General features: G+C 41.9%; 1 protein-coding gene and 1 long non-coding RNA gene across 3 annotated transcripts in view; one reads left to right on the top strand and one right to left on the bottom strand.

Annotated features, from left to right (window-relative positions):
• znf292b (zinc finger protein 292b) overlaps positions 1 to 26,973 on the top strand; it is a 210,965-nt gene that overhangs the window by 113,485 nt on the left and 70,507 nt on the right. For both annotated transcript variants that reach the window (XM_069932209.1, XM_069932210.1), the window contains one exon: positions 12,639 to 12,717. In XM_069932209.1, the coding sequence (XP_069788310.1) occupies positions 12,639 to 12,717 (79 nt within the window). The remainder of the gene's footprint in view (positions 1 to 12,638; positions 12,718 to 26,973) is intronic.
• Positions 1 to 26,973, bottom strand: part of LOC138760907 (uncharacterized) — a 90,735-nt gene that overhangs the window by 48,470 nt on the left and 15,292 nt on the right. The window lies entirely within an intron of this gene.

Genomic DNA, 26,973 nt, shown 5'->3' with positions numbered 1-26,973 from the left:
ATGACTTTAAATATTAATGGAATACATAACCAAATTAAAAGGAAGAAACTACTAAATTTAAATGAATAAATGTATTCCATTAGAAAAAATAACATATAGGTTAAGAAATAATATTGAAATATTCGAACAAGTATAGGAGCCTTACATTAAATACAATAACGAAAACCTACCGGGGACAAACATTACCTAAGTTGATGGAAGAAGGAAAGAAAAGAATGGACTCAGTAGAATTGCTGGTGTATTTTTGTTGAATGACAACATTGTCTGACTGGCTTAATGCAACCTAGATTGTATACCTAAAATGGATGAGGGGGGGGGTGGGGGGTGGCTTGGGAGGAGGGGGGGGGAGAAAAATTCACTGTATATGTGTGAAAAAGAAATAGTGTATATCATGGCTAATGTGATTTATGGTGTGAAAAATAAAAAAATTTAAAAAAAAAATTAAAAAAAAGGTACAAAGTCTCGATGAGGAGGGTTCACATGATTTTATGTGAAGTTGAAGCAATCCTCAACAGTCGTCCAATCACTAAGGCTTCTACAGATCCAAATAATCTTGAGACACTTACCCCGAACCACCTTTTGCTTCTTAAGACTAAGCTTTCTTTCCAGAAGAAATCTGATATAAATTGCACTTGCTTCCACCAGGGCAGTTTCAGAAGGAAGACGTATATGCTTGCCGCAGATGGAAGCAAGTGCAAGTTATATCACATTTCTTCTGGAAAGAATATCTCCCCTGTTGTAGGAGTAACAGAAATGGTCTAAGATCAGGTGCAATTTCATGCACAGGGATGTTGTGGTCATTGTGGACCTCAAAATTCCTGGTTAATGGGGAAGATTGTTGATACCATTCAGGACAAAAGGGGCCTTGTACGTCAAGTTCAGATCAAGACTCAAACTGGCTTTCTGAACAAACTGATTACCAAAATCTGTCTTTTACAGGAGGCAGAAAGTTTTGATAATTGACTTATTTTCTTATGGATTTTACCTGATTATATACTACTATGTACTATGTTTGATTTTTTTTTTCTTTATGATAGTAATTATTATTTTTAAACATAATAATTAGGGGCTGGTACTGTAGGGGTTAAAATGCTCACCACTTGTCTGTGGCTTTTTTAACATATTTTTCTACTGCCTCCCAGCAACATCTTTGCTTTTGGGTTATAACTAGTTTCCTCTGCTTGCTGGGGAGATAAGATTTTTGTTTCTTTTGTTTGGCAAAATGGATGAAAAAAGCTTCTTCCAACATTTCCTGTTGACTGTTTAATAACTTATAGTAATGTTAATAATGCTTAATATTGTTTAATAAACTTTGGGAAAGCTCAACTTAACTCTAGTACGAATTTGTTTGAACAAGTCATCGTCAACAACGTGCTTTTAGCGTCCAAGCGATCATAATGGAAAGTAGTCGCTAAAGGCATTGTCAATTCCTCTCCACCCATTATACTCCTAGTTAGCGACTGTTATGCACTTAAAGTTCTGAAAAAGTTTATAAAGCTGATAATAGGTTCTTCAGTCCATCCTAGGTTTGGCTGGTGAATTATTACGATAGTAAAGTAGTACACTGGCTCTTTTGTTGGGTGTGTGTTCTTTACTCATTTCCTTAGTAGACATTCAGAAATTCATGAGGCATGGGACCCATGGAAATTTAGTTGTGTGGATTCAGAATTGACTTGCCTGGAGAAAGGTGAGGGTAGTTGAAGATGGAACATATTCTGCTTGGAGGTCAGTGACAAGTGGATTTCGGCAGGGATCTGTTCTGGGATCCCTGTTCTTTATGATTTTTATAAATAACCTGGGTGAAGAAGTAGAGGGATGGGTCAGTAAGTTTTCAGATGACGCAAAGGTTGAAAATGTTGTGGATAGATAGTGTACAAGGTTGCCATAGGTTACAACAGAATATAGACTAGAATTGGGTGGAGAAGTGGCAGATTGAGTTCAATCCAGATAAGTGTGAAATAATGGACTTTGGAAGGTTGAAGTGAAAGTGGAGTATGTGATTAATGGTAAGATTATTGTCGGTGTGGAAGAACAGGGATCTTGAGGTCAAGGTCCATAGATCTCTCAATGTTGCCACACAAGTTGATTGGGTGGTTAAGAAAGGGTATGGTGTGTTGCGCTTCAATAGTCGGAGGGCTGAGTTCAAGACTGTGAGGTAATGTTTCAGCTCTATAAATTTTGTTTAGACCACACTTTACGTGCAGTTCTGATTGCCTCCATACTGGAAGAATGTAGATGTTTGGAAATGGGTGGACAGCCAACACATTTTCTCTGGAGAAACAATAACAAATAGCAGAGGACATTGGGTTTAAGGGGAATGGAGGAAGGTTGAGGGTATTTTTTTTTACACTTGGAGTGTGGGTGCCTGGAATGTATTGGCAGGGATGCTGGTGAAGACTGAATCAATTGGGACATTTAGGCACATAAATGTGAGAAAAAATATGGGTTATGGATGTAACCCTTATGCATGGAAGGATGCTGGTGAAGACTGATACAATTGGGACATTTAGGCACATAAATGTGAGAAAAAATATGGGTTATGGATGTAACCCTTATGCATGGAAGGATTCCATCCCTTATGGATGGAAGAATTGCATTGTTGTTTCGTCTGTTTCCATAAGTCAGCACAAAATCATGGCTGAAGGGCATGTACTGTATTGTAGGGTTCCATATTCTAGCCAAGTTAGGTATACGATCTGCTTGCCTTCATTAGGCAGAGCATGAAAGGAAGTCATGTTGCAGCTATGTGGAACTTTATTTAGCTGCACTTGGAGTATTGTGTGCAATTCCTGTGCTCCATTACAAAAATGATGTGGAAGCTTTGGAAAGAGTTCAGAACATTTTTACCAAGGTGTTGCAAAAATTGGAGGGTATGAGTTATTGAAGAGACTGGATAAACTTGGGTTGTTTCTCTGATGTGTCAGAGACTGAGAGAAGATCCAATAGAAGTTTATAAATTTCTAAAGGCTTGCATAGGGTCAGAATCTTTTTTCTAGGGTAAAAATGTCAAATTGAAGAGCCCTTCATCAAGGTATGGAAAAATGTCAGCAGGCATCTGAGCAAAATGATGGTGTCGGGGGGGAGGGTAGGAGGGTAGTGTTTGTGGCCTCCATGTGGATACATGAATATTTTGGGTGCAGCATATTTATTTTATATCATGTATTATGTGATTATTATGTGTCTTAGTGCACTGTGGATCAGAGAAACAGTTTGTTCTGGTTGTGTATGTACAGTCAAATGACAATGAACTTTAACTTGACATGGCTTATATTCGTGTTTGATGTAGACACATGGGCAAAGGTCTGTTTCTGAGCTGTCTAAAAAAAAATCAAACAACCATTTTGCTTGAATACTGTCCTGTCATCAGTCTACTTAATTCAACAAAGTATCTGTCGTAACTGCAAAATCAATTGAAGAATAGAGAACCCTACCAAATTAAAATACAAGGGACAATATAGGAAATGTTCAAAATAAGGTCAAAATGGTAGAAATATTCTTAGCATCTTTAATCTGTTACAATTTAATTTTACAGGCAGTTCCTGGGTTAAAAATGAGTCCTGTTACCTAGGTCTGTCTTTAACTTGAATTTGTATTTAAGTCGAAACAAGTATGTATGGTCCTTATTTAATGTCAGTTATTCAAATGTTTATCCTAGTATATCGCATATTAGTATATTTTACCTTTCTATGCATGTAAAACACTTAAGGAACACTTCCAAATACACTACAACATCTTAAACAAGTCGGGCTCCCGGCAGGAGTGGGGACATCGGGCTCCTGGCAGCAATGCTGACTCAACCACGCTCGAGCCGGAAGTTTGCAACATTCTATTTCTGGCCAACTTGTCAGTCAGTAAGTTTGAGTTGTTCAGAAATCAGACGTTTTTAAAAATGACCAATTCCTCTCTATTTACACTATTATCTCTACAAAGAGTAGCTCACAGACAAGTTGCTCTTGTGTCTTGGTGTGAACTTGCAGGCGCCTCAGATTGATCCGTGCGGTACCGGATGTAAACAGCGTCTTCATTGTTGAGGATAGTAAACAGGGTTGGTGCGAGGACGCAGCCTTGCTTCACGCCGTTGTCAATGGAAAAAGGATTCAGAGAGCTCATTGCTGTATCTGGCCCGACCTCGTTGGTTTTCGTGCAGTTGGATAACCATGTTGAGGAACTTGGGGGGGCATCCGAGGCGCTCTAGTATTTGCCAAAGCCCTTTCCTACTCACGGTGTCAAATGCTTTGGTGAGGTCAACAAAGGTGATGTAGAGTCCTTTGTTTTGTTCTCTGCACTTGGACCTGTCTGAGGGCAAAGATCATGTCAGTAGTTCCTCTGTTTGCGCGAAAGCCACACTGTGATTCTGGGAGGACATTTTCGGTGACACTAGGTATTAGTCTATTAAGGAGAATCCTAGCGAAGATTTTGCCTGCAATGGAGAGCAGCGTGATTCCCCTGTAGTTTGAGCAGTCTGATTTCTCGCCTTTGTTTCTGTACAGGGTGATGATGATGGCATCACGAAGGTCCTGAGGCAGCTTTCCTTGGTCCTAGCAGAGCATGAAAAACTCATGCAGTTTGGTATGCAGAGCTTTGCTGCCAGCCTTCCAGACCTCTGGGGGGGGGGGGGGATTCCATCCATACCTGCTGCTTTGCCACTTTTCATTTGTTCAATTGCCTTATATGTCTCTTCCCGGGTGAGGACCTCATCCAGCTCTAGACTCAAAGGTTGTTGAGGGAGCTGGAGCATGGCGGATTCTTGGACTGAGCAGTTTAGTTGCCCATTCAGAGCCAGCTCTCCAGCACATGACGTCTTGTTTTGCGGAAACTGCCAAAATGTTTGGCCTGGAAGTCAGCCTGAAAAAAACTGAGATCCTCCATCAGCCAGCTCCCCACCATGACTACCAGCCCCCCCCACATCTCCATCGGGCACACAGAACTCAAAACGGTCAACCAGTTTGCCCACCTTGGTTGCACCATTTCATCTGATGCAAGGATCGGCAAAGAGATAGACAACAGACTCACCAAGGCAAATAGCCCTTTGGAAGACTACACAAAAGAGTCTGGAAAAACAACCACCTGAAGAAACACACAAAGATCAGCGTGTACAGAGCCGTTGTCGTACCCACGCTCTTGTTCGGCTCCGAATCATGAGTCCTCTACTGGCATCACTTACGGCCTCTAGAACGCTTCCATCCGCGCTGTCTCCGCTCCATCCTCAACATTCATTGGAATGACTTAATCACCAACATCGAAGTATTCGAGCTGGCAGAGTCCGCAAGCATCAAATCCATGCTGCTGAAGACCAAACTACGCTAGGTGGGTCATGTCTCCAGAATGGAGGACCATCACCTTACCAAGATCGTGTTATATGGCGAGCTCTCCACTGGCCACCGAGACAGGTGCACCAAAGAAGAGGTACAAGGACTGCTTAAAGAAATCTCTTGGTGCCTGCCACATTGTCCACTGCCAGTGGGCTGATATCGCCTCCAACTGTGCATCTTGGCGCCTCACAGTTCGGCGGGCAGCAACCTCCTTTGAAGAAGACCGCAGAGCCCACCTCTCTGACAAAAGACAAAGGAGGAAAAACCTAACACCCATCCCCAACCAACCAATTTTCCATTGCAACCGCTGCAACCGTACCTGCCTGTCCCGCATCAGACTTGTCAGTCACCAACGAGCCTGCAACAGACGTGGACATACCCCTCCATAAACCTAAGTCCGCGAAACCAAGCCAAAGAAGAAAGAAGAAACACAATTATCTGGGGCAGTGGTTCCCAACCTTTTACTTTCCACTCACATACCACTTTAAGTATTCCCTATGCCATAAGTGTTCTATGATTAGTAAGGGATTGTTTAAGGTGGTATGTGAGTAGGAAGGGAAGGTTGAGAATCACTGCTCTAGACCCAATTATTCCTGAAATATTTTGCTTGAGAAAAATTGTCATGGGCCCATTTCCTTTGGAGTTAAGAAACTGTGCACAAACCAAAACAATTTGGAATGATTAAAACAGTGGTTTTCAAACTTTTTCTTTCCATCCACATACCACCTTAAGCAATCCCTTACTAATCACAGAACACCTATGGCATAGGGAATACTTAAAGTGGTATGTGAGTGGAAAGTAAAAGGTTGGGAACCACTGATCTAGGGCAATATTTCTCAGTGGCCTGCAGACCACTGCTGGTCCATTGGTTTATTATAGCAAGTCCACAGCCACATATCAAGACAAATATTACAAATATAATAAAGAAGTGAAATGTAAAACAAAGTGGAATTTTTGACAAAAAAACTGCCAGTGAAGCAAATATTTGGTTGGGAACGGGCTCAAGCATGCCAGTGGGTTTATAATTGATGGTCCGTTGGTAGAAAAAAAGTCTTGCAGTTGCCTGTCGATGACTGGTCATTTGAGAACTGCTGCTGGGTTTTTCTTTTAATGCTTTATTGTCTTGCATGTAGATAACAATTGAAAAATCAGATATGTCAAGTATCAGTGACACAAAATAAATGGAATATCTCAAAGGTACTTCCTCAATTTTGGCATTCCAGGACTGGTGTGAGCTTACTATCCATTGTTCCTTTTAAAGAAGGGCATTGGGAAGGTTAATCACACCTGGGCTCCAGTGTACTGCAAGTATGATTGCCACATCTCAACGAGCGTGTCATACTTCCTCCTCAGATTATAGGTGATTTTCTTCAGGGGAATACAGCTCTGCATCTCCGTGTTCCATCATGTGATGCTTAGCTGAGAGTCAGATTTCCAGGTAACCACTATACATTTCCTGGCCACCATCAAGACAACTTTTACAAATTGAATTTGGTATTTGGATAGTCTCAGACTCGCTTCCATAATATTCCCCAACAGGAACAGCACTGGATCCTGTGGATATTCCACCCCTGTAATTTTCTCCAGAATGTCCCCTAGTTCTACCCAAAAGGGTCTTAAGTTGGTGTATAGCCAGGATGAATGCACAAAGGTTCTTGTCTCCACACCACATCTAAAGCACAATTTGGAAATCTCTGACTACCTCATGCAATTTTTGTGGCATGAGGTCTAGCTGGTGCAGGAAATGAAATTGCACCAGCTTATATCTAGCATTTAATGAGTGTTGTCATGCTGTCCCAATACATCGGACCGGCGGTGCTCCTGGAATGCTGTTCATAAATTTGACTCCAATCTCTGCCTTGATTTATGGAGGCCTTGTTACGGGCCCTTACTTTGGAACAGGAGATACATAGCAGAAATGAATCTAAGTGTGATCCCCTTTGGAATTAGAATCTCCACGTCCCTACACATCGACTGGGCCTTAGATGGGCCTAAACCTCCCCTCAAAAAGGATCTTAATTGAAAATAGCAAAAGAAGGTCCTATTTGACAGATCAAATTTATTTTTTAATTGTTAGAATGACATGAGCTCTCCCCTTTCATAAGTTCTCAATACACCTGATCCCTTTCTGGCACCAGGTGTCCAGGATCTTGTTACCCATGGACATAGGTATCAATTTATTCTGGGTTAGAGGTGTTTTGGGGGCAACCTCACTTTCAACCCAATAACCTGATTTATCTTTTGCCATGTTTGAATTATGTGTTTTAATATGGGGTTTTCCGTTTTTCCCGTTATTAATCTAGTATCCCATTTATATATAATATTTCCTGCTATCTTCTCCCCTACCGTGTGTAAACCAATTTGTTCCCAAGAGGGTATTCTGCCCTCCTCAAAGAGTGAGGAGATAAACCTTGATTGGGCTACCCAATAATATTTTTTGAAGTCTGGGGGTCTTATTCCTTCCAAACTATAATCCTAAGTCATTTTCTCTATGGAGACTCTTGTCACCTTACTCCTCCAAAGAAACTGCCTAACACGTCCGTTGAGTGTCTTAAAGAAACTCCGGGGTAATGCAAAGATTGAAAAAGATATTGTAACTTTGCCATCACATTCATTTTAACGCAGTTAACCCTGCCCATCAATGCTAAGGACAGATTTATTCATCTATGTTGGTCCTCCTTGATCTTTCCAAGCAGAGGGAGATACAGGTACACAGTCCTTTATCCGGAACCCTTGGGGGACAGTGTGTTCGGAATTTCGGATTTTTCTGGATTTTGGAAAGTCAGATTTCAGCCCACCCGAATTGTGCTGCTCTATCCACCCCTACCCCCTTCCAGTTGCGCTGCCGACCCACCGCGCTGCCGACCCACCCCCCCGCCTCGCAAGCTCGACTCGTGCTGCCGGTCCCCCCCCCCCCCCAACTGCCTGCCCGACTCACACTGCCGGTCTCCTCCCCTCCGTCTGCCCGACTCGCACTGCTGGTTTCCCACCGTCCACCCGACTCGCGTTGCCAGTCTTCCCCCACCCCACTTGACTCACTCTGGCAGTCTCACCCCCCCCCCACCTCGCCCGCCCAACTCGCGCTACCAGTATCTCCACTCCCCTCGCCCGCCCGACTCTCTCCCCACTTGCTGGGTTTTGGAGCTTTCCGGATTTAGATGTCCGGATAAAGGATTGTGTACTTATAATTCAATTTATATAAATTTGGTAGGTTTTTGTCCACCCTTATTCCCAGAAAATTTATCCCCTTTTGTGGCCACTTGAACTTTCTCTCACTCTTATCGTAATTGATATTGATTCCCAAGATTTTACTGTAATCTTCCAGTTAATGACCCTGCTTGTTCTATCAAATATATCAACACATCGTCTAGAAATAAATTGATTTTACGCTCTTCCTGGCCCACTCTAAATTCTTTAATATCTGAATCTTGGCAAATAACTTCTGCCAGCAGTTCAATAGTGAATATGAATAGAGCATGGACAGCGGACAACCCTGTCTACTAGATCTGGTCATTGGGAAGACTGGAGGTATTTGCCCATTGGTGACAACTTTGGCCTGGGATTATGGTGTAACACTTTAACCCAATTTATGAATAATTGTCCCAACCCAAATTTTTCCAGCACTATAGCCAAGAAATCCCACTTCTTTCAAAGGCTTTTTTCTGCGTCTAGGGCCACAGCTATGCTTGGATTTGCCCTTGACTGCGCCAGGTGTATCATTAAGTGGTCAACTTGAATTGTGTACCGAATTGCTTTTTCTGTACGAATCCCACCTGATTTGGATTTGTTAACTTTGGTAAATATCGAGCCAGTCTATTTGCCAGAGCCTCGGCTATTATTTTGTTGTCCGTATTCAGAAGTGAGATTGGTCTATAAGAAAACAGCTTCAATGGATCCCTAACCTTTTTGGGGATATTGCCATCGCAATGGTCTCTGGGAGAGTATGGGTCTCAGCCGCTTTTTCCACCACAACCATGAACAGTGGCGTCAAAAGGTCCTTGAACTCTGTGTAAAATTCATGAAGGAAACCAGAGATTTATTAGTTTGTAGTGAGCTCAGTGCTTTTACTATTTCTTCCTTGGAGAAGGGATTGTCCAATCCTTCCCACTCCTCTGGCTCTAAATTTGATAATACCAAATTAGACAAGAATTGCTCTATTTTCTCAGTCACCCGTTGATTCAGATTAATACAATTGCATGTAAAACTGCCTAAATGCTTTATTTGTTTCCTTCAGTTTGTATGAAATCCTGTCTGTCTCTTTTTGAATTGCATTAATTGTCCTTGTGGTTTCTTCAACCCTCAACTGCCAAGACAGTACCATATGGGCTGTTCCCCCCCAGCTTGTAGTACCTTTGCTTAGATCTTAATATTACTTTGTCCATCTTATACGTTGTACTTAAGCTTTTTTACTTGTTAACATTCTATATTTTTCCTTACAGCCTGATTTTTAGTAGTCCTTTTCCAGTTGAGTTATCACTTGCTTCAATTAACTAGCATGAAAATAGTTAAAGTCAAAGATGAATGATCTGATAATAGCCTTGCTGTGTACTCAGTTTCCATAATTCTAAACTCTAGCTGGCCCAAGACTAGAAACAAATCAGTTCTGGTGTATGAATCATGTGGTTTTGAGTAGAAGGAATAATTTCTCTCCTTCAGGTGCACTGTATTCAGGTGTCCTAAATAAAGGCCAAAGCTGTTGTTCCTGTCCTGGCCCTTGTCACTTTTTTTGGATGACTTATCTGATGCCAGATCCTTCAATTAAGACATTTTCCCACCCTTCAGCCAAGTGTAAAAAGACACTTTGTATAAAGTTTTCATCATCAAAATTGGGGACGTATATATTCATTAGTGTCCATGATTCTGAATATATTTGACAGTGTATGATTACAAATCCCATTGGGTCTATGACCATGTATTTCACCTTCACTAGAATATTTTTCCCTATTAAAATAGCTACTCCTCTAGCCTTGGAATTAAAGGAAAACACTATCATGTGCCCCACCCAACCCCTTCTTAATTTTTGATGCTCACTACTCATAAGATGGGCCTCTTGTTTAAAAAAAAAAGCAACATCCACCTAATTTTTTAAAATATGTGCTCTCTTCCTCTTTACATATCCATTTAAGCCATTAACGTTAAAACTTTAAAAAATTAATTATTTCAACCATCATTCCAGAGCTCTTCCCCAGGTTCCTTCCCTTTACCTTTCTCCCAAGTTGTTTACCATTCACCCAATCCATATTGTGTGTCTCTTTGGCTCAGCCAATCGAATTCAAAATAAATTCTGAAAAACTAAAGCATAAAAAACAAATAACATACAACCCTTATGTCTCCTCTCCAGGCACCTATTCTTCCTCTCCCACCAGCACTAGCCCACAAACTTTTGGCACATATCCCTCCTCATCCTGGAGCATGCTTGTTGCACCCATCGTCCTGTCTTGCTGCCTCCTCAGCCACTCAGAGCTCACAAAAAACTTTTTTAACTTTAACATTCCTGATTAACAAAGTGTAACAATTATTTCTGTCATATTTACATTATTTACAACCAGATTGTCTTTTGCCTTTGGCCCTTGCTCCTGTTATCTCGCTTGGGGATCATCTTGGCCGGCAATCAAAGTGTTTGCATATCTCACTGTGTCATTGGCTTCTGCAAAGAATTTCTTTTCACCCCCAGGCAAAAACATCTTCAGGGTTGCTGGATGTAACAATGTAAAGGTTAAAATTTTCTTAACTGGGTCAAACTCCTTGCGCCTTTTTAAAAGCACCATACTTATGTCTGGGTAAGTGAGGACTTTACCCCCATCAAACTCTACTGGGACATCTCTCTCCCTTGCGCCCACAGCCGCTGCGTGTAAAATTAGTTCCCGATCCTGATACTTCAGATGTTTAATCAGGACAGAACGAGGTCTCTGTCCTGGATCTGGCTTTAGGAAGAGAGACTGATGGGCCCTTTCTATTTGGAGGTGTATTTCTTCCTCCCCCCCCCCCCCCCACTCTTTCTTTTCCAAATATCTCAGAATCCATTCCCTGAAAAATGCCACCAGGTCTTTGCCTTCAATCCCCTCCTTTACTCCTGTAATTTTATATTGTTTCTTCTACTGAAGTTTTCTAGTATGTCTCATTTTTCCCCATATCTTTTTTCTGTACTGTCTTCCACCCTTTCAACCCTCTCCTCCACCAGTCACCCTCTCAGACAATTCCCCCATGGCTTTCTTGATTTCTCCCATTTCCATCAACATCTTTTTAAAATTTTCTTTAGTCCTCCACCATATCTTTAATGGGGTGTTCTGGGTCCCCCCTCTCTTCGTTCCATTTTCCTCCTCTACCTGAGGCACCAGTCTCCTCCTCACTGTCCGTGCCACTTCCCAACATACCCATCATGGGGTCGGGATCACCCGTGCTGCTGGTGTACTGCTCCTGCTGTTTGCGAGGTTCACCCTGCATTGCAGGCTGGGCTACTTCCATGGCGCTGCCTGTATTATTTATTTTCCTTTGGCCTTTTGATGCGGGATCAAAGTCGCCTGTGGCTCCTTCCATTGGGCATTCCCGGTGCCATCAAGATCTTGGCCGGCTAATCCAGGTGAGTCGTCTATTTCTGGGGTGGGTCGCAACTCTTTTCCCATTTTCTCTGCCCACGAATGCCTTGAGCATGCTCCGCCATCTTCCCTACTATGTGGCTGCTGCTCCTGGTTGTCGCGAGGCGCTGAAGTCAGCAATTCTTTTGGGATGCATTTCTTATCCTTCCTCCCCATTCCTTTGATGTTTATTATTTTTTCTGGCACTGTTATCTGGCTATTTTTTGTTAGTTTCACTTTGCTTTCCCTGGAACTCTGGTTCCTGAGTCCACTCCCTTCTCTACATCACATGACTCTCCTTCAGTCATGTTTCTTCTGAAAGGATTTGCATTTTGTAGCTATTGTGAAGGTGCAGTATACATTACTACATTATATTCATCGCACCTCAGAAGCAACTTGCATCCCCAGAAATTACACAAACCACTTTTAATAACTTTATTTTTTGCTCTATTTATTCAAAATCATATATCAATGATCAGCCAAGGTATGAATTCAGTTCTTAAACCTAGGATTTTATTTTTCAGAAAAAAAAATAATTAAACCAAATTATGTCGCTTAAAATAATAAATTGTGATTTGCCTCATTTTCAGTTTTGAGGTAAACAGGCAATTTTTGACACAGCATCTGTGTAGACATAGATCTAATAATTATAAATTTGGAGGTGTTGCAAGGTGATTTGACCTGAATATTGTGTTGACAGTACTGTTGTACATGATAAATAATTTAAATCTAATCTTTTTAATCCATTCAGGAGCTGTACTGAGCTTTTGCTTTGCCTGCCTGATGAAGTGCCAGACACACTCTGGGAGCAGTTTCAGGCCAGTGTACAGGTAAGTTGTGCTGATTATAAGCATATGTTATTCAAACATTCCATTGTCCACCCTGGTAAATACATTATATGCATACCTAACGAAAGGCCCAGGTCTGAAACAACTTCCTATCAATGCTGCCTGACCTGCTGAGTTTCTCCAGCACATTTGTGTTTGGCACTTGACCCCAGCAACGACAGACTTTCTTGTTTAAATATGTTATCAGGTTATTTTTTTTTTAACAAATTGAGAAGAACAATTATTTTGAAAATATAAATTTTAGCACAAGCTCGTTTGTAGATTCAGTTTGTATGAATTTCTTTTTTTTTTAAATTTAAATGTAGACAGACAGCACGCTAACAGCCCTATCAGCCCAATTACACCAAATTGGCCTTCAGCCCCGGTACATTTTTGAACAGTGGGAGGAAACCCACGCAGTTATGGGGAGAATGCACAAACTCCTTTCAGAGAGCATGGGATTTGAACCCCAGTCCCAGTCGCTGGGGCTGAAATGTGCTATGCCAACTGTGCTTTTTTGGGTTCTTGTTCAATCCTTCCAGTAAAGTCCCATTTCCCTTTTGGGTAATTCGGTATTTCACATGTAGATTTTTAACATAAAAAAGACTCTTTGTTTGGAGTATTACAGGTAAATGTAAATTATGAAGCAAATTAAATAATTGTTTGGTTCTTTATTTGCTAAAATTATAGCAAGTAAATTTCAGTTTGTTGAATTATAAGGAGTAAAAGAATATTTTCAAAGTGGCATGAAGCTTGAGGCTATTTACAATAAAAAGAGGGTTTAAGGGTTAGACATATAGCACAGTATAGCAAGTCATTTCAGCCACTGGTCCATGCTGCCCAATTTACACCCAATTAACCTACACCCCCTCCCCTCCCCCGCTACGTTTCAAATGGTGGAAGGAAACCGTTTGAATCTGAATGATTTTTGTGAAGACAGAATATGAGCCACTTGGTACTGAATGCCCTCCCCTAACTTGTCCATCTAAATACAATACACGTATCTTATGAGGAGCATTTGATTTGCTGGAGTGGGGGTGGGGGAGGGGAATCTCCTTGAAATCTGCCAAATATTGAAAAGGCTGGATGACATGGGTATGAAAAAGATATTTCCAGTGGTGGGGGAGACTGGGACGAGACAACACAGCCTCAGAATAAAAGGTTCTCTCTTTAGAGCAAAGATGAAAAGAAGGTTCTACAGCCAGAAAGTAGTGAATCTGTGGAACTTGTTGCCACAGATGGCTGTGGAGGCCATTGTTGACTGCATTGAAGATGGAAGCTGATTGGTTCTTGATTAATAAAGGTGTCAAAGATTACAGGCAGAAGATGGGAGAATGGGGGTAAGAAGAGGAATACATCAGTCATGATTTGAATGGTGGAGATTTGATGGGCCAAATGATCTGATTCTGCTGCTATATCTTATGGTGTCCACATTGAGATTGTCGCTGACAAACAAGTAACATTGTGCTGCATACAGGCATCGATTGATTTATTATATTGGGTAAAACAAAATATTGTGGATTTTGCAAATCAAACAAACACAAAATTTAAAAAAGAAATATCAAGTCATATGCTTCTGCAGTTGGGAAACAGATTTTTACAATCTGAGTTAATGAAAGAAAGTGGAACTGGATTCTTAAGCCCTTTTCACGCTGGCTAACCTGTAAATTGGCCGTTCAATGAACCATTAAAGAAGGCATTTTTGCCGTTCACACTGACCACTATTAACCAGTTCTCTGTGTAATTTTACACTCCAGGCATCCCTGGGGAAAGGGGCACCTATCCTCCACCGGTGATGTCTGAGTGACACATCCTCCAATTATGATTTTATATTTAAATAAAATTAATCTTGCCTAATTATAACATAATTAAGCATTATGTACAGAGCAGTACAAAAAAAGTCATAAAAGACCGTGGGAATGTGGTAGTGGCAATAAAATACATAGCCGCACAATTTATAAAGCCCTTGGTAAAGTAGAGGATGAAATATACACATCGTGCAATGGCCGACCTATCCTCCCAGAATTCCCGAGCAGTTGTTTAAAAGAAATATATAGGAGATGTCAATCTAGGAAAAACACAGAAGCCACAGAAATTGATGGTCCTGGAATCAGCAAAAGAAACACTCTCAAACAGAGAGAGAGGAGCATCACAGAAGAAATGTTCGAGATGAGAGACTTATAAGCAGTGCTGTTGAACAGACCAGCTTCAGTGAGACTCCAGCTAGTGGCCAGATTGGACGCCCTAGACCAGGAGATAGTCAGGAGGGCATACCCCAAACTTTGAGATGGAATCAGGCTAGTACAGAAGTCGTACGTCATTAACTCAAGCCTGATGTGAAACCATTTTCATTGAAAATACCTTGAAGGGTCCCATTGCTGCTCATGGGTAAAGTGAAGAGAGAGCTTGAAAGAATGGAGAAGATTGGAGTTGTCAGCCGCATAGAAGAGCCTACAGAATGGTGTTGCGGCATGGTGGTAGCACCAAAAAAGAATAAAGAAGATGTTCGCTTTTGTGTGGACGACACCCTTGAATGGATCAGTGTGCAGAGAAAAGTTTATACTTCCCTTGGTGGATCAAATCCTAGGCATGCTCACTGGTGCACAATATTTTACTAAGTTGGACGCAAACATGGGATTTTAGCAAATTCCTTTGTCCAAAGAATCAGCTCTTGACATCCCATTCATCATGCCATTCGGGCATTACTATTTTAACCACCTACCCTTTGGTATTTCCTCTGCCCCTGAACACTTCCAGAACAGAATGGTGATCGAGGCTACCCCAGGCCTGGAAGGAGTTGTCTACCACATGGACAATATCCTCATTTGGGGGACCACGAAGGACCAACACGACAAAAAGGTCCATTCAGTCCTAGAATGAGCAGAAAAGGCAGGGGTCACATTCAACATGGCGAAGTGTAAGTTTAGAAGGAGGCAGCTGAAATTTCTGGGGTACATCATCTCAGCAGACGGCATGAGACCAGACCCAGACAAGTCAAGAGCTGTGCAGGACATGAAGGAGCCAACAAACATTAGTGAGCTCAGAGGTTTCTTCGTTATGGTGAACCAACCATGAAAGTTCATACTGTGACAGAGTATACAGATACGTTTTTGAGAGATAAAGTGGGAAAGGTTTGTTAGTGTAGGTCACATACAAACACTTTAAAACAGATCTTCTTGAAAATACTGAAGCTCTGCCCCATGGTAGACGTATCGGGTCCAGAGCTTTTTCAAGAGCTTTGAAGAATGCTCAAGAGACTTCACTAATGGATTATTGTTTACAAAAGGCAATGGATGAAGGAGCATACCAGAACCGCTGCTGTCTGGAAGAGAACTTGCTGTTCTGAGAGGGTCATGTGGTTTTGCAAACAGAGAGTCAAACAGGCTTTCTCTCAGAGAGAGAGAGAGACAGAGAGAAATCACTTCTACAGTGTTAAAGCACCTGGGACTGGAACAGGACAAGCTGGCAGGCTTTTGGAAAGCCCCATTTGGAATATGGCCGGGTCAAAACCCTTGTGGTTCATGCAAGAGGAGAGGATTGGCTATCTAATGTTTTACTTGGAATAAGGGAAACAGAAAGGAACTCTGTGCTGTGGTGACCGGAAAGAAGAGGTTATCTTCTGGAGAACCCTGAAGGGGCAAGTTTTGTCAGCAAGACACTGAAGTGGCTGATTAAAAATGAAATCTTTCTTTGAAAACCGACAAGAACCTTTCTGAGCGGTAACCATTGACCTTTCAAGTACCAAAGCCTGGTGAACTTTATAAATGTTAAATTCTATGCCCAGTATAAGAACTTACTACAACCACTGAATTTGGAGGAATGAGAAGTGATATTGGACTGTGAACCAAAGAGCTTTACTGAACTTGCACACACATTACATACACGTGCACTTAGAATTAGAAGGGGGTTAAGTTAGATTAAGTAAGTCAATAGAGATATGTTAAAGTTTGATTCTATTTTCAAGTTTAAAGATAATTAAAAGCAACTTTTGTTTAAGTGACCATTTGTCTTGGTGAATATCTATTGCTGCTGGGTTTTGGAGTCCTATGGGCTCGTAACACTACCAAACCTAGCTGAAAAGGACAAACCACTGAAAGACCTGTTGTCCAAGAAAAACCAGTGCAATTGGGGACATGAACAACAGAGGAGATTTAGTAACCTCAAGCAAGAGCTATCATCCACATCGGTACTTCAGTTATATGATCCAAATAGGCAACTGAAAATATTAGCTGATGCTTCATCATATGGACTGGGAGCAGTATTACTACAGAAGGATGGAGACAATTGGTCACCAGTTGCTTTTGCTTCCAGATCGCTAACAGAAACAGAGCAACAATACGCACAGCTGGAAAAAGCATTGGCACTGACTTGGGCTTGCGAGAGATTCAACAATTTTATTTTCGGACTACGGTTCGAGTTGGAGACGGACTACAAACCACTTATGAGTCTGCTGAGTGGGCAAGTGCTAGATTTGCTGCTGCCATAGATACTGAGGTTCAGGATGAAGCTGATGAGATACTCATACATGATCTCACACACACCTTGCTCCCCACTACAAGACGGAACCATGAGTGCTAACAAAGACCTCATGAAGGATACCAATATTTACGTCGAGATGGTGATGAAAAACCTCCCAACAAGCGACAGATACCTGACAGAGCTCCAAAAGCAACTATGCACTGACAGTATGCGCGCATAGGTCATGAAATACTGCACTGGAGGCTGGCCAGGCAGAAACCAATTACAAGGACCATTCAAACACTATTAGCAAGAGAGGGCCGTTCTGAGTGTGTGTGGTACAAGATTAGTTATCCTGGCTAACATACGGAACAAGGTACTTGAAAATATGAAGGCCACCAGTGGTTTGTAAAGTGCTGGGAATGTGCCAATCAAAAAGTGTGGTGGTCAGGTTTCAGTAATCAAATAAGTGAGATTGTCGTGAGGTGCAGAGAGTGCATCCAGGAAAAGGCAAACGTGAGAGAACCGCTGATGCCAAATAAATTCCATGACAGGCTATGGCAAAAACTTGATGTGGACTTACTCACTTTTGGAGAGACACCTTCCTATTAGTGGTGGACTATTTCTCTAGATTCATAGAAATAGCACAAATCAGCCTGACACAAATTACTGACGTAATTGTTCATTTAAAATTGATGTTTGCGTGTCATGGCATTCCAGAGACATTAGTAAGCAACAACGGTCCACAATTCTCTGGACAAAATATGAAAGCCTTCACAGCGGATTATGGGTCGAGCATGCGACCAGTAGCCCTAAGTGTCCACAAAGCAATGACAAGGCAGAACCTCGAGATGGTGAAGAACCTGCTCAAGAAGGCAAAATATCCTTATCGTGCACTATTGGCATACAGAGCCACACCACTGAGCAACGGCGACAGTCCAGCTCAGTTGCTAATGGGACGTCACCTTCGCACGACTCCACAACACTTTTAGAGAGGTTACAGCCGAAACTCCCAGACTTGCTACAACTCCAGAACAAGGATACGGAGAAAAGTTGTAAGAATGTGAAGTGGTATAATGAGAGACACAGAACGAGCAACCTGGAAAAGCAGGCACCAGGAGATGAGGTGTGGATCCCTGATCCAAGACAGCAAGGTACAGTAACTTCCGTGCACCACAGCTCATAGTCATACATGGTTAGCGGATCACAAGGGACACTGAGACATAATTGCCAACATCTTGTTCCCATTCAAGAGTCTCCAGGTGAAAAGCAAAAAGAGCATGGTCCGGAAATGGGGACTCCTACAAAGGCAGGTCCAGAGACTCTGCTGACTGAAGCACACATTTCACCTGGCATAGTAAGATCGAGGTCAGGACAAAAAGTAAAGAGACCGCAGAGATTGAATGTGTAGAGAATGTAAAAAACCCAGAGTCAAGAAAGATTTGTATATTGTAAATGTCGTATGTGTATTTGTATCGGAGTGTGGAAAAGAAACTGTAGCAGGCGAAGCCACAATAAAAGAGGCTTCGAATGCAAAGTAAAGGTGATGTGGTGTAACACTATTGGTGGGACTTCGAGCAGGCCAATGATGTCACAGGGTGGGACTTCCGCATCAGGAGAGAGAGGCTCAGGACTCGCAGGGAAAAGCTTGCGCTTGTAGGTATTCACTAAGTGTATGGTAAAATAAAGCAAGCTACGAATGTGACTTCAGTTTATATTACGAGTGTGTTTGTACCCAACACAAAAGTGATTTTGCTTTTATTGTGACTAATTTTTCTTTGTAACTTTTGTGGGTTTTTTTTAATTTTTAAATTGTGTCATTTTAATGACTAACTTATGATTTTTGGTGCATTTCCAGATTTGAGGATGCCTTCCCTGACCTGAAATGCATCATCAGTTTTATTTCTCTTATTTATTGATTCCATCTCTTTACTTATTTGTTTCATTTATTGTAGCATCAGTGCGGCCCTCCATTCAACTACTAACACACCATCCAGCCCACATGCATAGTAACAGGTTGCCCATCCCTACTCTAAATCTTTCATGAGAAGGAATACCAGTGTAGTTTGTCCTTGTCTGCTTTCTAAAATCCTTAAAACTTTGATTGCAGAAAAATATGGATTTTGCAGCAAGAAGTAGAACATAGAACACTACAGCACAGTGCAGGCCTTCGGCCCTGCTGTGCAGACCCATATATTTTTTTTAAAAATAACAAGCTCTCCTTACCCTGTAACTCTATTTTTCTTCCATCCATGTGCTTGTCTAACAGATTCTTAAATGTCCCCACAATTCTTTGTTTTTAAAAAAAACAACTTACCCTGATATATCCCCTAAACTTCCCTCCCTTCACTTTGTACATGTATCCTCTGGTGTTTACTATTCCTGCTCTGGGTAAAAGGTGCCGAGTGTCCACCCTATCTGTCTTCTCATCCTTCTACGCTCCAAAGAGAAAAGTCCCAGCTCTGCAAACCTTGCCTAATAAGACTTATTTTCCAATCCAGGCAATATCCAGGTAAATCTCTAATACACCCTCTCTATAGCTTCACATCCTTCCTATAATGAGGTGACAGAACTGAACACAATACTCCAAGTGTGGTCTTACCAAAGATTTGTAGAGTTATAACATGACCTCTTGACTCTTGAACTCAATCCCCCTATTAATGAAGCCCAGCATCCCATTGACCTTCTAAACTATCCTATCAACTTTTGCGGCGACCTTGAGGGATGTATGGATTTGCATCCCAAGGTTCCTCTGTTCATCCACACTCATACGAAACTGACTATTGACCCTATACTCAGACTTCTGTTTTGTCCTTCCATAATGCATCATCTCACACTTATGCAATGGAACTCCATCTTCCACTTTTCCACCCAACTCTGCATCATGTCTATATCTTTTTGTAACCTACAACAACCTTCAGCACCAACCACAATTCCTCCAATCTTCGTATCATATACAAACTTACTGACCCAACTTTCCGCTTCTTCATCTCAGTCATTTATAAAGATCACAAAGAGAGAAAGGTCCCAGAATGGATCCTTGTGGAACTCCATTTGTCACTGAAATGCACTGCCATGTATTTGGTTAGTACAGGTACACAATCCTTTATCCGGAACCCTTGGGTGACAGTGAGTTCCGAATTTCGGATTTTCCGGATTTCAGAACAAAAACCAACTGCCCCAGATTTAAGCCTTCCTGAATTATGCTGCCATATCCACTCCCTTCCAGTCAAACTGATGTCTCTCTCCCCACCCCCCACCCCCCGCTCCCGCCCAGCCCACCTGAGTCGCGCTGCCATCTTTCTCTCCGCCCGCGCGAGTCGCGCTGCCGTCTCTCTCACCCCCCGCCCACCCGAGTCGTGCAGTCATCTCTCTCCCCCCGACTGCCCAAGTCGCGCTGCAGTCTCTCTCCCCCACCTGCCCGAGTCGCGCTGTCGTCTCTCCTACCTCACCCACCCGAGTCGCGCTGCTGTCTCTCTCCCCCCCCGCCCACCCGAGTCACACTGTCATCTCTCTCTCCTCCCGTCCCACCCGCCTGAGTCGCTCTGCTGTCTCTCTCTCCTCCCGCCCGCCCGAGTCGCGCTGCTGTCTCTCTCCCTCCCCACCCACCCAAGTCGCACTGCCATCTCTCTCCTCCCGTCCCGCCCACCCAAGTCGCTCTGCTGTCTCTCTCTCCTCCCTTCCGCCCAAGTCGCGATGCCTCCCTTCCACCCACCTGAGTCGCACTGCCGTGCTTCTCCCCCTCACCTATCCGAGTTGCGCTACTTTCTCTCGCCCGCCTGCCGTCTCTCCTCCCGTCCCGCCCACCTGCATCGCGCTGCTGTCTCTCTCCCCGCCTGCCCGAGTCGTGCTGCCGTCTTTCTCTCTCCCCGCGCCCACCTGAGTTGCACTGCCGTATCTTCCCCCACCAACCTGAGTCGCGCTGTCGTCTCTCTCCCCCCCCCCCCCCACCGCCCGCCCAAGTCATGCTGCTGTCTCTTTTCCCCCACCCAACCTAGTTGCGCTGCTGTCTCTCTCCTTCCGCTGTACCAGCACCAGGAAAGAAATGCCAGTTTTTGGAGCTTTCCGGATTTTAGATGTCTGGATAAAGGATTGTATACCTGTACCAACTCTTTCAATGAGTCCCAAATCTTTGCTCATTCCCGTGTCAAATTCCTTTTCAAAAGCTCCAATTGAATCCATGACCAGCATTTTATAAAGCAAATGCCAGCCATTCAAGTCAAAGATAGTTTTGTAGGTTAAAGGTTTTGAGGCCTATGAAGATAAGATTAATAAATGGAATTGTGTTGATCATTAAAGGCATGACTGAATCATTTTTTCTTGCTTCTTTTGTTGCTCTTTCAAATAAAACTCTGGGTTCCTGTGGTGCATAAAATAGAAACTTAGAATATTATTTCTGTCTGGGCAAACCAGTCTGTCTTTTTTTTAAAAAATGTATTGTTACTTATTTTACAATGTTTGGCATTGTCAGATATACTTGGTTGCTTTTCCCCTTGTAACTATGCACGTGTATGACCAGATGGTTTCATAGATAAATCTGGACATTTATTTTCGGTGAGGTAAAAATGCTCAGGGTTGAGAGTAGTTGACATGGTTATGTATATTATTTTTAAAAACACCAAAATGAAACTTTGTTAGTTACAAAAATAAGAAAGGGGAGAAGGAAGAAAGAGAAAAGAAAGGTGGGGAAAGTCAGGAGAGGCTGGGTTGGGCAGAGATGTCTTATTGTATGTTGTGTAATTAAGGACTATGCATCATTTCCAGCCAAGCTCATTCTAATATTTGATTTTCTGAACCAAGATCACTTCTCTCTACTGCCTTTATCCTTTCATAAAACATATAAATCTACAGCAGAGTACCGACTCTTTGTCCCACAGTGTTGTGCGAACATAATAACCCACTCTACCAACTGCCTAGAATTTCCCAATTGCATCACCCTCCATGTACCGATCTAATAGTCTCTTAAAAGATTGATTTGTACCTGCCTCCACCAACACTGCCGGTAGCGCATTCCACGCACACACCACTCTCTAATGTGAAAAACTTATTTCTTGTATTTTCCCTAAACTTAATTCCATGCACCTTAAAACTGTGTCTCCTGGTGTTAGTCATTTCAGCCCTAGGATAAAGCCTCTGGCCATCTACACAATCATTGCCTCGCATCATCTTGTACACCTCTGCCAGTCACCCCTCATCCTCCATCGCTCCAAGGAGAAAAGACCAAGTTCACACAATCTAACCTCATAAGGTATCCTCTCCAATCCAGGCAACATCCTTGTAAATCTCCAATCTACTCTCTCTATAGCATCTATATCTTTTCTATAATGACCAGAATTGAATACAAAATTCCAAGTGAGGTCTAACGAAGGTCTTGTGTAGCTAAAATATTACTTAACAGCTCTTACACTCGATTTCACAGTTAATGAAGGCCTCCATACCGCATGTTCACTTAGCTACTTTTAATATAGGGCTATCCCACCTACTTCTCTAGTTTGCCTGTCTCTTCTGAATGTATTCTGGTCACTTTACGGCCATATTTTAAAATAACTATTTGATAATCAACATTCCTTCCATTTGTGCCCTTAATGGCCTTCTGTATATTTCTGAAAATGAGCTCTCCAATTTGTCTTTATACAATTTTTCCCAGCTCTTGGCTGTGATTGGAAATGTACTCCTGTCTGTGTACATTATTTCTTCTCAACTGACTCAATAACCTGAATTAAAATATAAAATGCTGGAAGAACTCAGCTGGTTCAGGCAGCACTTGTGGAGGTAAGCAGGTGGTGAACCATAGTCACCATGTCCACCAGGGTCTTGAATCTGAATAACACAAAATAAGATGAAATGAGGAATGACTTGGTTATGATAGTCTCGCAAACTATATTTACACAAAATGTATTACACTTTTTGGCCAAAAAAAATCCAAACAGGAAATGTATTCCCAGATTGACAATAGCAAATACCATAGAACATCTATTCAAGGTGAGTGGGGGATAGTTCAGGGAAGATGTCAAAGGTAAGATTTTTTTTACACAGAGTAGTGAATGCCTGGAATGCATTGACACAGGGTAGTGGTTGAGGCAGGTATAATATGGACATTTAAAAGACTTAAATAAGCACATGGATGTAAGAAGATAGAGGTTGAGGTAGATAAGAATTATATCGGGCGGACAATCTTTTACCATGCATGGGCCAGATGGTGTGTTGGTGGTTGAATGAAGGGCTGCACTGTTGCTATCAGTAATTTTAAAAAAATAGTAATTTCAATTATTTCTTGCTTGGGGTCTCTTGGCTAATGACATGACCAGGGGACACCATCTTTAAATTCAAGATGGCGATGCACCACTGATCCTCTTCAATAACAGAAGGTTAAAAAAAATACTGCTGTGTTTCTTCCACATAAAATATTTTTTTAAACTTGCTTTACCTCACCAATCGATCCCCTGTGAGGTAAGGATGAAACCAGGATATACCAGGGTAGTTTCTTTTCAATGTTCTCCCTCCTTCTCTCTCCCTCTGCTCTTTTCCCACTTCCCATCGTGCTTTCTCCATCTTGAAACGTGCCCACTCAAGGTGAATGAAGTGCAAAATCCCTGACACGGTGTATGTGTCAGGCTTGTTGTGGGGTTTTCTGAGGCAATTTTTCTCCAGTGCTGCCATATCTGGGCTCGAATAGCCCGCATTGCTGCCCACCAAAGCCATGGCGGCTGCCTGCCCATCCATTCTACTGCTCATTCCCCTGCGAAATAGTAGGCGCCCCATTGCTTGGCTGCGGCACGCTTGCACACTGATGGGCAGCAGCACAGGGAAAGGCTTTTGCATTGGATTGCAAGCCAGATAAATTGGTATCGCTGGCCAGATTTGCCACCTCTTGAATTATATAATTGTGAAATAGATTTATATGCGTTAGCATCACATCATAATTAACGTTCAATGTTCTCCAGCCATGCAACCAAAATAAGTTAATAGCAGCATTAAATCAAAGACAAAGATTTATAATGTTGCTAAATAAAGCAATAAACTTGAGGATTGATTTAGTTTCATATTCAGTAAAGAATGTAATACCGGAACAGACTTATGAAAAACACAAAAGCAGATTATCTAAGAACTTCTACTGTCATGTAAAAATGTAAAAATTAATGAAAAATTTTATGGTTCCTTTACAGAGATAAAAGTTGTGTTGAGAGTTAAGATATGGCAGCAAAATTAAATAACAGGAAAATATACAGTAACTCCTGGAAATTATGAATGACTAGATTTCCAGTGTAAATCAGAGCTTAAAGAAATTTGCACAGGTTAAAAAAACATTGATGTTGAAATTGAAAGTTTGTATCTTCGTGACCTCATAATGTGCATTCTAGAATTTTTAATGAGGTGGAGACAGTGGATGCAATCATTATCATTTTTTATTTCCTTACCATATTTAATGAGCTCATTCAGCCCGTCAAGTCAATGCCAGCTCTCAAAAAATTCCAATCAGTACCCTGTAACCTGTTCTCTGTCATGTACCCAAAGGTTCATAGAATCTGAAACAGCTTTCACAGATTGAAAAGTGGTAAATATAGCCCATTATCTAAGGAAGAAGGAAAGGGACAGTTAGACATCTGAACAATAGATGAGTTACCCTTGCTTTGGTCAAAGGGAAAACACTGGATTCATTTCTCAATGAAGTCTTAACAGGGCAGTTGGAAAGTAATTGTAAGGCAGAATCCACATGGTTATATGAAAGGGAATTCTTGTTTGACAAAGGATTTACAGCAGGCTGTGGACTGCGAAGGGGTAGCAGGCATTGGATCCTCTCTAGGGGCCTTAAGTTGTGATGGTTTCCTGATTGTGTGGGAGGTTTGGATCTGGAGCTCAGGTTGCCAATGATTTAGACTGGTATATAATTGCATTGGCAATGGGAGCGCTGGAGGCGAGTCCACAGACACTCAATGGCTCTGAAAGGACTCTTGCTTTCCTTTTTCTGACTCGGAAGGGGCACTAGGCATCATTTCTGCTGACGATGAATCTTTGCCTTACGGCAGACTAAATGCAATTTCATTTAATATTGCATCTGTTTTATTACACAACAATAAAATAATCTTGAATCTTGATTAAGATGGATTTGTTTATTTTGGATTGGAAGAGGGGGAAGCAAATATAAAGGTAGATATAAATCCAGAGCAATAGGAGACAGCAAAGCTGTATTCTCAGAAAAGTGCCGATTTGAGCACCAGAAAAAGGAAGAACTGCTACACACCACCATAACCCCTGATGATCCTATACTGTCAGTATCCAAAGATGTGCAGGCTTCCTTCAGGAGAGTGAATCCAAGGATAGCATCCAGAACAGAGTACCCAGCCAAGTACTGAAAACTTGTGCTGTCCAACTGGCAAAAGTATTCACCAATATCTTCAGCATCCCACTCTGGCAGGGTGTGTTACACACCTGTTTCAAACAAGCTTCAATTGTACTGGTGCCCAACAAGAGTGTGACAACCTAAATTACTACCGACAAGAGGCACTCATATCCAAGGTGATTTGAGAGGCTGGTGTTTAACCATATCTTGAGACATGGATCCATTCCAATTTTCCTACTACACCAACATGTCTACACCAGATGCCATCTCACCGGCTCTGCACAAAACCCTGGAAATCCTGGACTACAAAGAAGCATACATCAGGATTCTCTTTATTATTTGCAGTTCAGCATTCAACACCATCATCCTCTCAAAACTTACAGCAAACTCCAAGGCCTGGGCCTCATTACTCCACTTTGCAATTCGATCCTGGATTTTCTCATCTTCAGACCCCCAAGTCAGTGCAAATTGACAAGAACATCTCCTCCACAATCTCTAGCAGCATAGCACCACAGGGTTGTGTATTTATCCACCCCACCCCGCTCTACACTTAATACTTTGTGGTTTGATGCAATAACAACACCGTATGCAAATTTGTTGGTGATACCACCATAGTGGGCTGCACCAAAGGAAGCAATAATCTGAATACAGGTAAAGGCAGAGATGGAAATTTTGGCTAAATGGTGTACTAACAACAATATCACCAAGACCAAAGAGGTGATTGTCATTTAAGGAAAGGAAAACCAGAGCTATACAATCCAGTGATCATTTGAGGATTAGAGGTGGAGACTGAGCATCTTTAAATTCCTGGGGTGGTCACTATCTTGGAGGATCTTTCCTCAATCTATCATATTAATGAAGAAAGCTGTCAGCAGCTCTATTTCCTCAGAAGTTTGCGGAGGTTCGGTATGTTATTGGAATCCTTGGCAACATCAAGAAATATGTTGTGAGAAATGTGCTAACCAGCTGCAATATGGGGACACCAATACATCTGAAAGGAAATCCCTGCAGAAGGTAGTGGACACAGCCCAGTTCATCACAAGTTCATCACCCCTGCTCTTTATGATCTTTATTAATGCTCCAGATGAAGAAGTGGAAGGGTTGATAGTAAGATTGCAGATAGTACCAAGGTTGGAGGAGTTGTGGAATGAGCTGAAGGTTATCGAAGGTGTTACAAACTAATAAAATCTTATTAGTACTAACAAAAGAACAGTAATGGAAAATTCACCAGATGCTAGTAAATTCAAAATAATAATTTTTATTAAACTATTAATAGCATAACATTTCTTACTTATTTCTAACCCCACTCCATTATGCACAAATGTGTGTGTGCGTGAGAGAGAGAGAGAGAGAGAGAGATTAAATTTAAAACTACTACAGTTTAAGCATGATTCTGAAAAAGTCAATTTTAAAGTCCAGTTTCAAACATCTTGTTGAACTTGAGAATATTTTTAAATTGC

Source organism: Narcine bancroftii, chromosome 4 (assembly GCF_036971445.1).
Source record: "Narcine bancroftii isolate sNarBan1 chromosome 4, sNarBan1.hap1, whole genome shotgun sequence".
In the NCBI taxonomy this organism is placed as follows: Eukaryota; Metazoa; Chordata; class Chondrichthyes; order Torpediniformes; family Narcinidae; genus Narcine; species Narcine bancroftii.
Note: the sequence above shows the minus strand (reverse complement) of the source record. Positions and strands in the feature narration are given on the sequence as shown.